This window comes from Mustelus asterias, chromosome 18 (assembly GCF_964213995.1).
Source record: "Mustelus asterias chromosome 18, sMusAst1.hap1.1, whole genome shotgun sequence".
NCBI classification, from domain to species: Eukaryota; Metazoa; Chordata; class Chondrichthyes; order Carcharhiniformes; family Triakidae; genus Mustelus; species Mustelus asterias.
Window position 1 is genome coordinate 36,817,177 of NC_135818.1, and position 16,079 is coordinate 36,833,255.

Here is a 16,079-nt window from a genome sequence, read left to right on the forward strand (position 1 = left end):
GTAGATACCTTATCTGATAACAAGTTATACGTAAGCAACAGCATGGAGATGGGACACCTGGGGGGCGGACCCTGGTGTCCAGTCAGGCAGACATCAAGAAACCCACTGGGTATTGGAACCCCCTCCTGGAACCTCATTGGCCGGAAGCCAGAGAAGTTTCTGGAAAGGCAAGCAGGCTGGGGGATAAAGGGACACACTGAGACACACAGGAGCGAAGACTCGACGAAGGAGACTGCCTTGCCCATTCGGAAGACTGACCAAAGAAGGAAGGAGGAAGCTGCCATCGAGACTCACCTTCGTGACGACGGACCAGAGGGACTGAGAAAATCAGGCCTGCAGTTCAACCAAACCATCTTTACGGGTAGTATACTTGAATCTGGGGTATCCTCTTGTTTATGTGGGTAATTTAAGGGTTAATAGTGTTATTATTAATAAACTTGTTGAACCTTTATTTGTGTTTGTCCTTTGCCCATCTTGCAAATAAGGACACCGGGGTAAAACCTTAGAGTAAGCAAACTGGTCAAAAGTATCTGAGAATTAACAGGTACTACACACCTTTGTGCTTTCAAGTCTAATGGCAATGAAGTTCAGAAGGAAAGTTGGGTGTCATGATACAGAGCCTTCGAATTTGTCTAGGCTCGTAATAGGCTGCCTGGAAATGCAGTCCAGTCAGTGCACAGCAGGTTTCAACAATGAAAAGCTTCCTCCGCTATTAAATCAAACATCTTTTGTATGCATGCCACTATCACTTTGAATTTTGAGTATAATTGTATCGAAAACTGCAGCACAGTTCCAGTTACAACATTGGCACATTTGTTGAAAAAAATCCTTGCCTAGATGTGGAGATGTAAAGATCTCGGTGTCCTGGTATACAAATTGAAAACTGGTGCAGAGGTTCAAGAGTCAAAAGATTAATGGAGTGTTGCACTTTATTTGAAGGAGTTTGCAACTTGAGTGGTGCTTCAGTTGTGGGGACTTACTGATGCCCTACTGTACTGTAAAGCACTGTATTCAGTTTTCAGCACCAGACCTCAGGCAAATTATTCTGACCTTGAAAGATGTACAGTACAATTTCACCAGAATACTTGAACTATGCAAATGAGGACAGGTTGCATAAATCTGCTGAACTCCTTCAAGTTCAGAAGGTTAAGGGACAATCTAATTGTGGTGTCTAAATGATACAGGAATTCAAAATAGCTAGCTCTTGAAACTACTTCCTCTGCAGGGGTAAGTTCAGAACAAAAGTGCACAGTGTTATAAGTTGAGTTTGGCCATTTGGAGCAAAATCAGGAAACATTTTTTCAATAGTAGGAATTTGAAACACATGGGCTGAAAAGGCCGTGGATATCAAGCAAGATGGAACAAAGGCAGGTAAAGAAAGAAGAGGAATAAATTTTCCATGATCCAATTCAATGGCAGGACAGGCTTAAAAGGTCGAATGGCTTATTCCTGTTCCTATTTTGAGTTGGCTTTTGGCAGGGTGGTCGGGAAAAAAATCAAAGTTGATTTGTGATCAATTAGCAAAATTTGCCAACAGGGTAAGTGATGAGGAAAGTCTACCTCAAAGCTCACTGGATTCCAAGCCAGCGTTGGTCTGGGGGTGTATAAGGTACACTAAAAGAAAAACAATTATAGGAAAGAGTGGTATACTTTATTTTCTGTTACAAGGACAGAAATTAAGTTAAGCAGAGATGACATTTTCCATAAATCATTATTCAGCATTCATTAGGTGACTAAAATAAAGCAACTTAATGATTTATATCTGGTCTATTCTCACTATCACATTAATCAGTCACCTTTTAGAAGACTGGAAAGTCACTATAAAATTTGGGTTTTCTGTTCATTACATATCAAACTATTGCATAACTAGATATTCTGGAATAAAGGCTTCAGTTTATGGCAGCAAGCATGAAACTGAACCCATAATATCTAGGACAGGGCTGAATTTGTAACAAGCATATATTAACTGTAATAGTTAGCACATCGAGTTATCAGAGTGGTATAGTTTCAAAGAGCAAGAATTTCCAAAATTCAGATATTGCACTAAGAGTTGTAAACCCCTCTATTCTTTCAACAATGTGCTTTAATCTCAACCTCGAGCATACCTATGTTCACAGTATTGGTCCAAATGTGCCAATTCACTTCACAAAAAGCCATTTGATTTTGTAATACTGGGATACCTTCAAATCCAAGATATTCACATCTTCAGCTATGATTTAATTGTACCTTAATTCATTTTCTAGTCTCAAATGATTCATGGCAGAGTTTAGTTTTTAAACAACCTTTGGCTTGAGTACAGTGAACCAATTTAATTGATTTCATAGCAGGGTCTAATGAAACTCTTGTCCAATGTTTACAAGAATAACAGAGCAAGATCAAGTGTACAAGATTCCGAAATCACCTTGCGGGTAAAGCAAGTAATAAAATTCCCAGCCATTCCAAGTTATCTGATCTCAGCCATAGTGGATTTGGGGGAGGGGTAAGGGGGGGGCGGGGCAGGTGTAGGTTTCCTGCTCATCGCACATGCTGGAATTTACAATTTTATGGGTGTGGAGTACAGAAGGGGTCAGGCGTAGCTGCAATATGCTACATACTTGAATTAGCTGCTAACAACTCCATTCAGCAAGTTAGTGCTTTCTGAATAGGAGGAAATAGGAAAGAAAATTTAGCTTAAATGAAGTTGTTTCAACAATTTACAGTACTGTCTTGAGTCTTCAGTACATGTATTCAGTCAAATATGTAATGTGATTAAGCTGCCGTTCATGTATTAAATATCTGATTTTTAACCAACATTGAGGCAGAGTTGTATTTATGTATCCAAATCCACCGACAACTGAAGGAGGTATAATTAACTAAAACATTGGTTTGTTGCTGAGAGCTGTCAAAATGTTCCATATAGCTTTGCATCAAATACTGCAGCAAAGGCAGCTCAGTGGAGGTATTCAAGAAAGCACAATCGATGAAACTATTTCAGCTATATTGGTAAGCATCTCCATTGAAGTCCTCCATGAATAGTTTCTAGGGTCACACATTCAAATATCAACTATGTCAACTTAAACTTTTATTTGTACAAAGAAACAAAAATTTATACAAAATAAACCACATCATCAAATTCGAAATTGCTGATGCCAGAAACATTACAAAACAATCTAGTCCCTGGATTCCACATTTTATTGGGCATTTGAAAGGACGCATTTTTAAAAAAAGAGAAAATGTTGCAGCGTGAAAAAATCTCAATCCTCCCCCAAATTCCAAATACAAATTTCATAAATAAGAGAAATTCAACATCCCACAAAATTGTTTTCAACACAATAAATATCTACTCTATTTCATGGCACACCAATCATTCTCACCAGCATGAAACATGTACAGTACTGAAATGATATACAATTGTCACTCATGTGTAGTGTAACATTCTTTGTTGATTTATTAAAACGTCATTTTTAATTAAAATAAAAGATGTAACTTGAGACTTGGTGACTGATTTTTCCTTAAACAATCTATTTCTTCACAAAATGAGAACACAGGAGAGCTCCACAATTATATTTATAAAAGTATAACATTTACCCTGTGTTTGGTGGAAGACACTACTATGCATGAATGTTACTTCAAAAAAGTACAAAAGTCATTCAGTAAAACAGTACTGTATCCAATATACACAATTATGAAATCTCTACAAATTTATTGTAGCAAAATGTAGCTTCACACCACATTTTCCTGAGTGCTTAACAATAGAAGAATTTTAGTCCAGTGCAGGTCGCATTTCAAGGTTGTAAAATAAAAATTATTGCAGTTCATAGGACAAGGCAGTCTGTGGCATGATTCTAGTTTTCATTTCAAAAATGGAACACCATATATTTTACAATGTTCCTATCTAAAGCAACACCACTGAACAACCTTATATTCTTGACCTTTTGGTAACTGGTGGTTGTGGTGGATGGTCCACATTGGCAGGTTTCATTGGCAATCCCAGCTTTTCTACTTGATTGTGAAAGAAGGCTTGAAGTTTCATCCCAGCTTTTGCTTCACTTGTGTTTCGAGGATTGTATTCAAAACAGTTTGTAAACATCAATTCGACATCATCAATAAAATCCACTGCAACAGAAAATAATATTATGTAATTGCAAAACCACTTTGATACACTAGATTTCCATGGCTTTACTCAGGGAATGGGAGGACACGGCAGGATTTTCCACATGCTGCACAATGTCTTTTGGGGTGGTGGAGGTGACCTGCCATTGGCGGAATCTTCTGGTACCACTCCTATCAACAATATTCCCAATGTACACACCCTCCGCCGCTGTGAAACCGGCAGGGATCGCCATCAGCAGGACGGGAAGACCCCACCAGTGGAAAATAGCAGGAAAATTCTGGCCACAGATTTATACCATTAAATGCATTACAGTATAACTGTACAAACAAAAAACAAATTGTGCACCATTCCCTTGGGTGCATAATCTAGGCCAATGCTTCTACACATTGCTGATGTTGCAGTTCTGCAGTAAAGATGCTCTCTTTCAGAGATGACATTGCACAGTTCAAATGGTTCAGGTTTAAGATGCCATGGCACTGCTCAGAGGAAATGTTTAATTCTACTAGTAGCCTGACTAATGTTCCCTACAACCAATATTATCAGAAAAAGTAACTAGTCATTCATGACACTGCTGTTTGCAGAATGCAGAGTGCTGGCACAAACACCAACATAATAGGTAGGGAGCTTAAAATAACCTGTGAGAAGCACTTTGACATATTTCAATACAAATACTTCATGCAATTACTTTCGGAATTCTACTAACAAATATAATAACCAAGTTGGATTAGCAATATTCCATAATTGGCCACGATGCATATAAATCTAGGTCAAATCTTTGTTACAACAAACAGCATAGCATGACAGCCAACCTGTAGCAAAATGGTGGTGGGATAGATGTGCAGGAACTGGTACAAGAGAGGCAAGAAAGGAATCTGAATGTTGGAACAGGCCAGCCACAATCAAAGGAGGGGGAATCTTTACGCAGAGGACTGGAATCTGTGTTTCAACTGTTCTACTTTGATGTGCTATTCAAAGTAGGGGAAAAGTAACCAAAAAAAGCAGCAGCCTGTGCAGCTCAGGTTTTTTTTTGCAGCAGAGATATAAACATATAGTTGGTGTACATCTTGGCACCATTTACTGATGTCCAAGAGTCTTCAAGGAAAAAAACCCCTGGCTACAAATTTCAGGTAGACACCATAGCTGTCTCTCCAGAGCTAACAGCCTTTCCTTTTCAATCTAGGGAACAGAACTGTTTTCTGATCATTTCAAACATCTAATTGAATTAGTGCAAATAAATCATTGTCAATTTAAAATAAAGGATGACTGGAGGCTGATAAAACAAAGATATTTAAACTTTCAAAAACTTACATGCAAAGTTATATTCACATCGGTTTAGTTTCTCTCTTATAACGTTTAAGGCAACTGGCTTTTTAATAATATCATAATAATCAGTAACCTGTAAAGGAAACAGAAAAAAGGTGCCATGTTAATGGGATTTTATTCCTCATCTGTGTAATAGAAAACATTGATTAAAGACATTCAGTTACAGTGCAAAGAACATTTTAAAATGCTGAAAAAGATGACACTTGTGCAACTGACCAAATGTTAAGTAGACCTATTAGTTCAATATCGATATTCCCAAGTAAATGTATTGCTTTAAGAAATTAAGGATATAGGAAGAGGCTAAATACATTTTAAAGAGATGTGCTCCCATTTGGGACTCGGGCTCTACCTGTGACATGCAGAAAATGACCATTCTGCGACAATCAAAAAATGCATTTACTTAACCAAACCCAACAATATTTAGAACATAGCAGGAGGCAAAAAGATACGAATGACGACCCAACATGTTAGCCAATATCCAAGTTTTACCACATAAAGCAAAACCAATTAAAATGCAATATTAAATTCCTATTTGTATACATGAACTAGAATTTTATGCTCAAAACAGAGGATCATATACATTGGTTTAAAATACAAATAATCAACCAGTCACCTGTACCAAATCTATGGCACTACAAGATAAATTGTAATATAATTGAATATACCTGGGCTTTGTTTACCAGTTTCAGGAATGGCCAACTGTCTTCATGCCGTACTAAGTCAACTATTAGCTGTTCACAAACGGAAAGCTCATGTATACCAGAGTGTCGACTTGAACTCCTCCGATTCCCTGTTATTTTTGATACTTGCATTACTGCATCTTTGTAAAAAAAAAATACAAATTGTGATGAAAGTAAATCACATGATGACAGACTGAGTCTTTCATTTCTTGCTCTGGCTCAGTAAACATTGGAGAATAAAAGGTTATTTAAATCATATTATAGACTTGCACAACTAAATCCTCAGAATATCTAATGCTTTAAAATATTCAAAGAGTAACCAATTAAAAAAAACACAAGTTCCAAATAATTTTATTCCGAATACTACCCGCTTAATCCTCACCTCATGTCAAACCAAGGCAGTTTCATCACATTACATTGTACGGAAATCAGAAAGAAGAAAAATTGATTTTTGAGATGCTCAGAATGAACCTTCTACTATAGGCAAGATATTTTGTAAATCCCTTCAAGGCACTTTGGACCCACAAGATCGCTCTTTACTGCCAAATGTATGACTTGTATGTACACTGTGTCTTTAACAGAAGTCCAGTGCTTCAAGAGACAATAATCAATAAATGAGTGATGAATCACAGAAGGAGACAAAAAAAACTTAAGAGCGAGGAGGTGGTGTTTCAGGAGGGAATGCAATTGAAAGCACAACTGTGAATGGTATGGTGAAAAGGTGTGCGCACAACAGAACAGAAACAGAGAACTCGGGACTAGAAGCAAAGCCATGAAAGGTTTGAAACATAAGAACCAGAATTTCAAATTTGAGGTGCTAGGGAATTGTGAGCCAGCACATGTAAGCAAGGACAAGGCTGGTGGAGCTCTGATGAAGGGTCATCCAGACTCAAAACACTGGCTTTATTCTCTCTCCACAGATGCTGTCAGACCTACTCAGATTTTCCAGCATTTTATTTTTTGCATAAGCAAGGAAAGGATTGGGGGATTAAATGGTCCCACAGCATCATTTTGAAGAGCCAATATTTAACCCTCAGTCAACATTGAAGAAAAAATTGGTTATTATTGCATTGCTAATTATGGAGCTCGTGGAACAGCAGGAGATAGATTCAGAATAGTTCAGACAGCATACCAGGTTTGGGAACCCCTGGAGGGTAGGAGAAAAATCTTCAGAATTGTGGCTGGAGAATTCAATACTGCGGTTGGTGGTTAACCACGTCAACATTCAGTCGATGTGAAAAGAGGGAACTGTAGGACTGCCAACCTGATATAAATCATAGAAAAATTGCCAGAACCGACTAATATGGTTATGCTAACAGAAACTGTCATAATCTGATTAGGCAGGGTCAGTGATTAATGAAAGGGAAATTTCTATTTTGTGTTGTGTTTGACAAATCGGTTACAACTTTGAGGTTGTCACCAATAGGATAAACCGGGGAAAATTAATAGTTGTTGGGGTATTTGGATTTTCAAAGAACATTTAATAAGGTAGCATACAAGAGGGAGTTGCAAAGCATTTGGATTCAAAAGGAAATCCAGGTAAATTAATTAGCATGAATTGAAAATTGGTTAACTGACAGAAAACAGAAGCAAAAAACAGATCATTTTCAAGTTTGCAATTAGTAGGGTAGTTCAAAGGTCAGCAAGTTACAGTCTATCATTGATGGGATTGAGAACAATGATCAAAGTTTGTTGACGATACATGTTAGGTGGGAAAGAAAGCCATGAGAAAGAGGCTGCAAAGGGATATAAACAGATTCTAGATATGACCTTGATCTTGGTGTGCAGGGAACAATTTCAAAGTTCATGAGAGATACAAAACTTGGATGCATTGTAAACTGAGGAGGACAGTGTAGAATCTCAAAATGACAAATTGGTGGAGTGGACAGATAGATGGCAGATGAAGTTTAATGAGGAGAAGTGTGAAGTGATGCATTTTGGCAAGACGATACAATAGAAAATAAGGGTTCTTAAGGTGGTGCAGGAGCAGAGGGACCTGGCTGTATACGTGCATATGTCATCGAAGGTGGCAGGATGGTGGAGAGCAGCAGCTTATAAAGCATTCAGTATCCTGGGCTTTATCAATAGGGACAGAGAGTTAGAGTAAGAAGGCTATGCTAAACTTATATAAGACACCAGTTACATCTCAGCTGCACTATAGTATACAATTCTGGGCACCACACTATAGGAAGGATGAGAATACACTGGAAAGAATGCAGAAGAGGTTTACAAGAATGTTTCCAAGGTTGAGAAACTGGAGGATAAATTGGAGGTTGGGACGGTTTACCTTGGAGTGAAGGCTAAGGGGAGATTTGATAGAGCTGTTCAAAATCATGAGGGGGCTGGATAGAATAGATATGGAGGAACTGTTCCCTCTTATAAAAGGATCAAGAACAAGAAGCAACAGATATAAAATGATTTGCAAAAGAAGCAAATGTGATGAGGAAAACCTTTTTGCACAGTGGTTTGGGTCTGGACTGCATTGCCTGAAAAAGTGTGATGGAGGCTGGTTCAATCAAGACAGTCAAGAAAGCATTAGACAATCACTTAAATAGAAACAATTTGCAAGAATCTGGAGCAAAAGCAAGGAGAATGGCACCAAGTCATAATGCTCATTGAGAAAGCCAGTACTGACACAATGGGGTGATTGGCCACCTTCTGCACTGTAACAATTCGGACTCTGGTTGAGCGAGTAGGCAAGAACATAGCAGATGGAATATAATGCGTATGAGGGCATGGGCCTTGCACTAAATACCCATAAGACAAATGTCTTCTACAAATTTACCCTGCCACACAGCACTGCACCCAGCGTATCAAAATCTATGACAAGGCCTTGGACAATGTGGACCACTGTCAATGGGAGCCTACTGTTAACAAGGGCTAACGACAGTCTTCAGTGTGTATTTTGGTTGCCTGAGGAAGAGTGCATTTTAAGACCAGAATCTCAGACCTGGCACCCAGCTCATGATTTACAGAGCAGTAGGGAAACCCACCCTCCCATGCGGGTCACATGATAACGGGAGGGATTCATCCAGAGGATTGGTCAGAGATGTGGACTATGTACAGCAGGCACCTCAAAACCGTAGAGACATACCACCAGCACTGCCTCTACAAGAACCTGGAAATTCATTGGCAGGTTAAGTGAACCGTCAGTGTTCTTGTTCAGGCCAACATCAAATCACTGAACACGTTCAATCCACTCTGCTGGGTGGGCCATATCACCCACATGCCTGACACGATATTCCTAAAAATACTCACTACTAGCTGTGTCAAATGCTTTGACACGGCAAATGAGTCCCAGGAAGATAGAGGAAACACTTGAAGGACCCCCCGGCAAAGGCTCCTAGAAAAAGTGCAACATTCCCATCGGCACCTAGGAATCCCTGACCCAAGTATGGCCAAAAACCAAAAAGGGAGAAAAAGCACCTGGGAAGGAGCTGACCACTTACTGAGAGACCCACTGAAACCCCCCCCCAAAATCACCACTTGCCCAACCTGAGAGAGACACTGGTGGTTGCGCATTGGAATCCTCAGTCTCCCGAGAACTCATTTTTAGTGTGAAAACAAGGCATCCCTAGACTCCTAGGGGCTGCCTCAAAGAGGGACAGCATGAATTGCGAAAGGTTAGTATGCAGGTACAGCATGTAACCAGGAAAGCTAATTCGTTATTGCTTATTGCAAAGGGAATTGAGTACAACGGTAGAGAGGTAATGCCTTAGTTATACAGTTGAGATCACATCTGAAGTACTTTGTACAGTATTGGTCTCCTTGTTTTAAGGAAGGATGTAAATGTGTTGGAAGCAGTTCAGAAAAGGTCTGCGAGGCTAATACTTGGAACGAGAAGGTTATCTTGGAAAATATGGAAAGACTGGACAGGCTAGATTTGTATCCGCTGGAATTTAGAAGCGCAAGATGTGAATTGATTGAAAAGCAAGATCCTGAGGGGTCTTGACAGGGTGGATGAGAAAGGATGTCTGCTCTCATGAGAGAATCTAGAATTATCGATCACTGCTTTAAAATAAAGGGGTTGCCCATTTATGAAACAAGAGAAGTTTTTCTCTCAGCGGGTTGCACTGTCGGAACTTGTTCCTTAAAAGGCAGCGGAAACAAAGTCTTTGAATATTTTTAAGGCAGAGCTAGATAGATTCTTGATAAGCAAGTGAATGAGAGGTTAGCAGGCTGGGGGAGGAGGAAGGTGGTTGAGAGTGTTGAGTTGAGGTTACAATCAGATCAGTCACGATCTTATTAAATGGCACAGCATGCTCGATAGATTGAGTGGCCTTCTCCTGCTTCTAATACGTATGTTCGTATGCAAATATCAGGAAGTTGGGGGGTTAGGGCGAGGTAGATATCTCCAGTGGGCAGCGAGATATTTTACCCTCCAAGGCTGACAATCTACATAGTTGTACAAACCACTGATTCCTTCCGGCATGGACTTCCATTTTCCCAATCACTTTGTGACTTCTCCATAGGACTAGACAATTTACTGAGATGTAACACTTGCTCCTCTAATCCTGACATACTCAATTCCTTACCCCAATACTCAGACATGAATAGATTCTTTTGCACAAGTATTAAACCCCTTTCTTTCAAAAATAGCATCACATTAAGATGCTTGAACATTTCACAAGCAGAAATTTACAATACAAGACCCAGTTTTCTTGCTGACATTGTGAATTCAACTATTGTCTAATATTCTTCCTGACCTATCAAAGTCATCAGTGTCGCATTCTTTGCAATAACAGTTATGCTGTGCTTTCCCTTCCAAATCCCATATTCTGCATTCCACAAAATCAACCACCCCACCCTCCTGAACTTCCAAGAATTCATTCTGGACAATCTCTTGACTCATTTCAATTGCCCTTAGTTATTATGGTTCATATACATCCCATTTCTAAGTAGTCTCACAACACCAGATTAAAGTCCAACAGGTTTATTTGCTAGCACAAGCTTTCGGAGTACTGCCCCTTCATCAGGTGAGTGCAGGATTTGTTTCACAAACAGGGCACATATAGACAAACTCAATTACAAGATAATGGTTGGAATGCGAATCTGAGCAGGTAATCAAGTCTTTACAGGTAATCAAGTCTTTACAGGTGCAGACAATGTGAGTGGAGAGAGGGTTAAGCACAGGTTAAAGAGGTGTGAATTGTCTCAAGCCAGGACAGTTAGTGAGATTTTGCAAGCCCAGGCAAGTCGTGGGGGTTACAGATAGTGTGACATGAACCCAAGATCCCGGTTGAGGCCATCCTCATGTGTGCAGAACTTGGCTATCACATTCTGCATCGTCGTGTGTCTTGAAAGCCACCTTGGAGAACGCTTACCCGAAGATCAGAGACTTTTAAGTGTACTATTAAGTGTTCCGACAGGAAGGGAACACTCTTGCCTGGTGATTGTTGAGTGGTGTTCATTCATCCGTTGTCGTAGCATCTGCATGGTCTCCCCAATGTACCACGTCTCGGGACATCCTTTCCTGCAGCTTATCAGGGAGACAACGTTGGCAGAGTCGCAGGAGTATGTACCGTGTACCTGGTGGATGGTGTTCTCACGTGAGATGATGGCATCCGTGTCGATGATCCGGCACGTCTTGCAGAGGTTGCTGTGGCAGGGTTGTGTGGTGTCGTGGTCACTGTTCTCCTGAAGGCTGGGTAGTTTGCTGCGGACAATGGTCTGTTTGAGGTTGCGCGGTTGTTTGAAGGCAAGTAATGGGGGTGTGGGGATGGCCTTAGAGATGTTAGTCTTCATCAATGACATGAAGGCTCCGGAGAAGATGTCCTAGCTTCTTCACTCCGGGGAAGGACTGGACGACGAAGTTCGCCATGTCCCGTGTTTGTCTTCTGAGGAGGTCGGTGCGCTTTCGCTGTCGATGAATCGAGCGCCATGTCCTGTTCTTACGAGGGCGTCTTTCAGCGTCTGTAGGTGTTTGTTGCAATCCTCATCTGAGCAGATCCCGTGTATACGGAGGGCTTGTTTAACATGTTTAGGGTGGAAGCTGGAGAAGTGGAGCATCATGAGGTTATCCGTGGGCTTGCGGTACAGTGAAATGCTGAGGTGACCGTCCTTGGAGATGCGTGTGTCCAAGAAGGCAACTGATTCTGGAGAGTAGCCCATGGTGAGTCTGAAAAGATGTGCGGGTTAGGTTGATTGGCCAGGTTAAAATTGCCCCTGAGATGCATAGGTTAGGAGGGATTAGCGGGTAAATATGTGGGGGTAGGGCCTGGGTGGGATTGTGGTCGGTGCAGACTCGATGGGCCGAATGGCCTCCTTCTGCACTGTAGGGGTTCTATGAGTTCTATGTTCTATGATTTCTATGATGATGGGATGGAACCTGTTGCTGTCATCATATAATTGTTTCAATGATTGCTCGCTATGAGTCCAAAAAGGAAAAAAATGTCATCGCTGTATCTAGTGTATAGTGTCAGTTGTGCGGTGAAGAAGTCTTGTTCGAACCTGTGCACGAAGATGTTGGCATATTGAGATGCGAATTTGGTCCCCATGACTGTTCTGTGTGTCTGGATGATGAACTGGTTGTTGAAGGTGAAGACATTGTGGTCCAGGATGAAGCGAATGAGTTATAGAATTGCGTCTGGAGATTAGCAGTTGTCAGCGTTGAGTACTGAGGCAGTTGCAGCAATGCCGTCATCGTGGGGGATGCTGGCGTAAAGTGCTGAGACATCCATTGTGACAAGGCGTGTTCCTGGTTCTACTGCTCCATGGGTGCTGCGTTTCTGTAAGAAGTCCATAGTGTCGCGACAGAAGCTGGGGGTTCCTCGTACAATGGGTTTCATGATGCCCTCGACATAGCCAGGGAGGTTCTCACACAGGGTTCCATTGCCTGATACAATGGGACGGCCGGGTGTGTTGGCTTTGTGTATCTTTGGGAGGCAGAAAAGATTTCCAACGTGAGGAGTACGTGGGATGAGAGCACTGAGGGTGCTCTGAAGGTCCAGATCAAAAGTCTTGATCAGTCTGTTGAGTTGACGGGAGTGTTCTTTGGTCGAATCTGCAGGTAACTGTCTGTAGTGTTCCTCATTGTTCAGTTGTCAGTACACCTCTTTGCAGTACTGGGTGAGGCTTGGTTGCTACGCCATCTACATGCACACCAAGAAAGGAAACTTGAGAAACTCGGCATCACCACCAGCAGCAACCAAGCCTCCCCCGGTACCACAGTAGAAAACAGTACCACTGCAGGGAAGTCAACTTGTCAGACTATTCCCTTCAACCAGACGAAATCCGAAGCTCTCAGCCGAGGGCTCAATTTCTGCCCTACCACCAAAATGGACCCCATCAGTCTCGCAGCGGACACAGAGGGATTCATCAGGCGAATGAGACTCTGGCAGTTTTTCCACAAACGCCAAGAGGCCAACAGTGAATCCAATGAGACAGCCGATGAACCAGGACAGCAGACAGAGATCCGCAATGCAGCAACCGAAAAGGAAAGAGTCGAATTGGACTCCTCCGGAAGGCCACTGCCCTTGACTCGATGTGTGCCCGAGCCGTCAGAAGGTGCGTCAATGCTAGATTCATCAGCCACACTCAAGACAATCCCAATCACCACCCAAACACAACGCAACGCCATCCGCACTCTCAAGACCAACCGCAACATTATCAAAGCAGCAAAGGAGGGGCCACCGTCATACTGAACAGAACAATTACTGCAAAGAAGTGTACCGACAACTGAACAACGAGGAACACGACAGACGGTTATCCGCAGATCCAACCAAAGAACTACCCGTCAACTCAGACTGATCAAGACATTTGATCTGGACCTTCAGAGCACCCTCCGTGCTCTCATCCCATGTACAACTGCGTTGGAGATCTCTACTGTCTCCCGAAGATACACAAGACCAACACACCCGGCCATCCCATCGTATCAGGCAATGGGACTCTGTATGAGAACCCCTTTGGCTACGTAGAGGGCATCCTGCAACCCATTGTACAAGGAACCCACTCACATTGTCTGCACCTGTAAAGACTTGATTATCTGTTCAGACATGCATTCCAACCATTACCTTGTATATATGCCCTGTTTGTGAAACAAATCCTGCACTCACCTGATGAAGGGGCAGCGCTCCGAAAGTTCGTGCTACCAAATAAACCTGTTGGACTTTAACCTGGTGTTGTGAGACTACTTACTGTGTTTCCCCCAGTCCGACGCCAGCAACTCCACATAATGAATCCCATCTCAAAATTCATGAATCAAGCAAACCATGACCATAAGGTTGGTAACAGAAATCAAAATGCTTCAAACTAACTAATACAGGTCAATTGAAAGAGTCTTTATGACAGGTGCAGTTTAATGTGGACAAGCACAGTGTGATGTACTTGAAGAAAACACGTGGTATGTTTAGATTGTGCAGGGCTATCAATTAAAGGAAATGAATCAGGATCTGGGAAGTGCTGACTGTTCATCGAAGGCGCATAAGCAATGCTGACATTGCTATAGAGGTGTCAATACGGTGCAAGATGCAAAGCTACAACCACAGAGTACAAATAAAGTTAACTATATAAAGCTCTGATGAGTCCACACAATATTCTGGTAAAGGAGATTGGGTCGTTGATGTGTGCAACCTGCACTGCTGAAATGCAGTGAATATGCAATTGCTGCAGTAAAAGGGATCAACAGCAGGGAATAGATTACTTGAACCTCTGGCAAAGTTATAGGCAGAGTCTCTTAGAAATGCTTGATTATTTGAAAGTACCCCGAACTATCTCCTGAATTGGCTGCAAGATTTCCCTTCCATCCTCCTGCCAACCCAAGATTAATCTGCACACTGCAGAAGGAAATACTGCTCGAAGCAAAGTGGACAGTGTGCAAGGCTCAACTGATCTAGGAGGCAGCATAGTGCCACAGTGGTTAGCACTGCTGCCTCAGCGGTTAGCACTGCTGCCTCAGCGGTAGGGACCCGGGTTCAATTCCTGGCTTGGGTTACTGTCTGTGCAGAATCTACATGTTCTTCCCAGGTCTGCTTGGGTTTCCTCCCACAGTCCAAGACACGCTGGTTAGGTGCACTGGTCATGCTAAATTCTCCCTCAGTGTACCCAAACAGGCACCAGAGACTAGGGGATTTGCAAAGTAACTTCAATACAGTGCGAAACTAATAAATACATTAAAAAAATATTCTTTCCTTTCCCATTCGTCAAAAGTCAGAAATTTTGCCCATTGAACACTGGGAATAACATACTGAAGACACATTTGGTTCCATTACAAAAAAAACCTACAACTAATACAGTTCGAACCAGACCTTGCAAAATATTGGCATTTCATTAGATCCTCAAACCCCACGGCTTGCCACTTGGACCACATCTGTAATACAATCTGCCTCTGCTTTTACCTGATTTTTGTTATTGAAAACTTGGTCCACATTTTGATCATCACAATACAACTTCAATACCGTCCTCTCCAGCTCCAATATACAAACAAAATTGCACTTGCATCTCGTCTTGCACCAAATCCCATCACCCAACAACCCACAGATCTTCATTAGGTTCTTGCCTGCCAGTGCATCAAATTCAAAGCATCTTCACTCCCAAATCCCTCGGACTACCTTTAGCCCTCTTCTCCTGCAGCTGCTCAAGGTATATTGATTTTACTACTATCGCCACCACCATTCACACAGGAGCTTCAAACGACACGAGCTTACATTTTGGAATGGCCTTTAATTCTATTCCCCTGCCCTTACTGCTTTGCTTCTCACCTGTAAAAGCCTTAAAACTGTTCTTCCTAATTAAGTTTTTGGTCATTTTAATGTCTTCAACTTGGTGTCAGTTTTTGCTTTGAAGGCTTGAAATTTTTACTTTACATTATGACTCTATACAAGTACAAGTGGTTGTTGACCATATAGGATGGGAGAGTATGTTACACAGTACATCATTTCAACCTACTTTTCTTTGAGAAAATCAGATTTTCAATAAGCAGCAGATACTTAAAAACGTAGTAGGTTATTAGTTGCATTTTTCAAAAAGCAGCATGACATAACTTT

General features: G+C 41.6%; 1 protein-coding gene across 1 annotated transcript in view; it reads right to left on the reverse strand.

The window, feature by feature from the left end:
• Nucleotides 1-3,048: 3,048 nt before the first annotated feature.
• The window catches only part of baz1a (bromodomain adjacent to zinc finger domain, 1A), an 84,422-nt gene continuing 71,391 nt past the window's right edge, over nucleotides 3,049-16,079 (reverse strand). The window contains exons 26-28 of the mRNA XM_078233753.1: nucleotides 6,082-6,236; nucleotides 5,402-5,489; nucleotides 3,049-4,095 (exon numbers count right to left, since the gene is read on the reverse strand). Of these exons, the coding sequence (XP_078089879.1) occupies nucleotides 3,899-4,095; nucleotides 5,402-5,489; nucleotides 6,082-6,236 (440 nt within the window). The 3' untranslated portion in view covers nucleotides 3,049-3,898. The remainder of the gene's footprint in view (nucleotides 4,096-5,401; nucleotides 5,490-6,081; nucleotides 6,237-16,079) is intronic.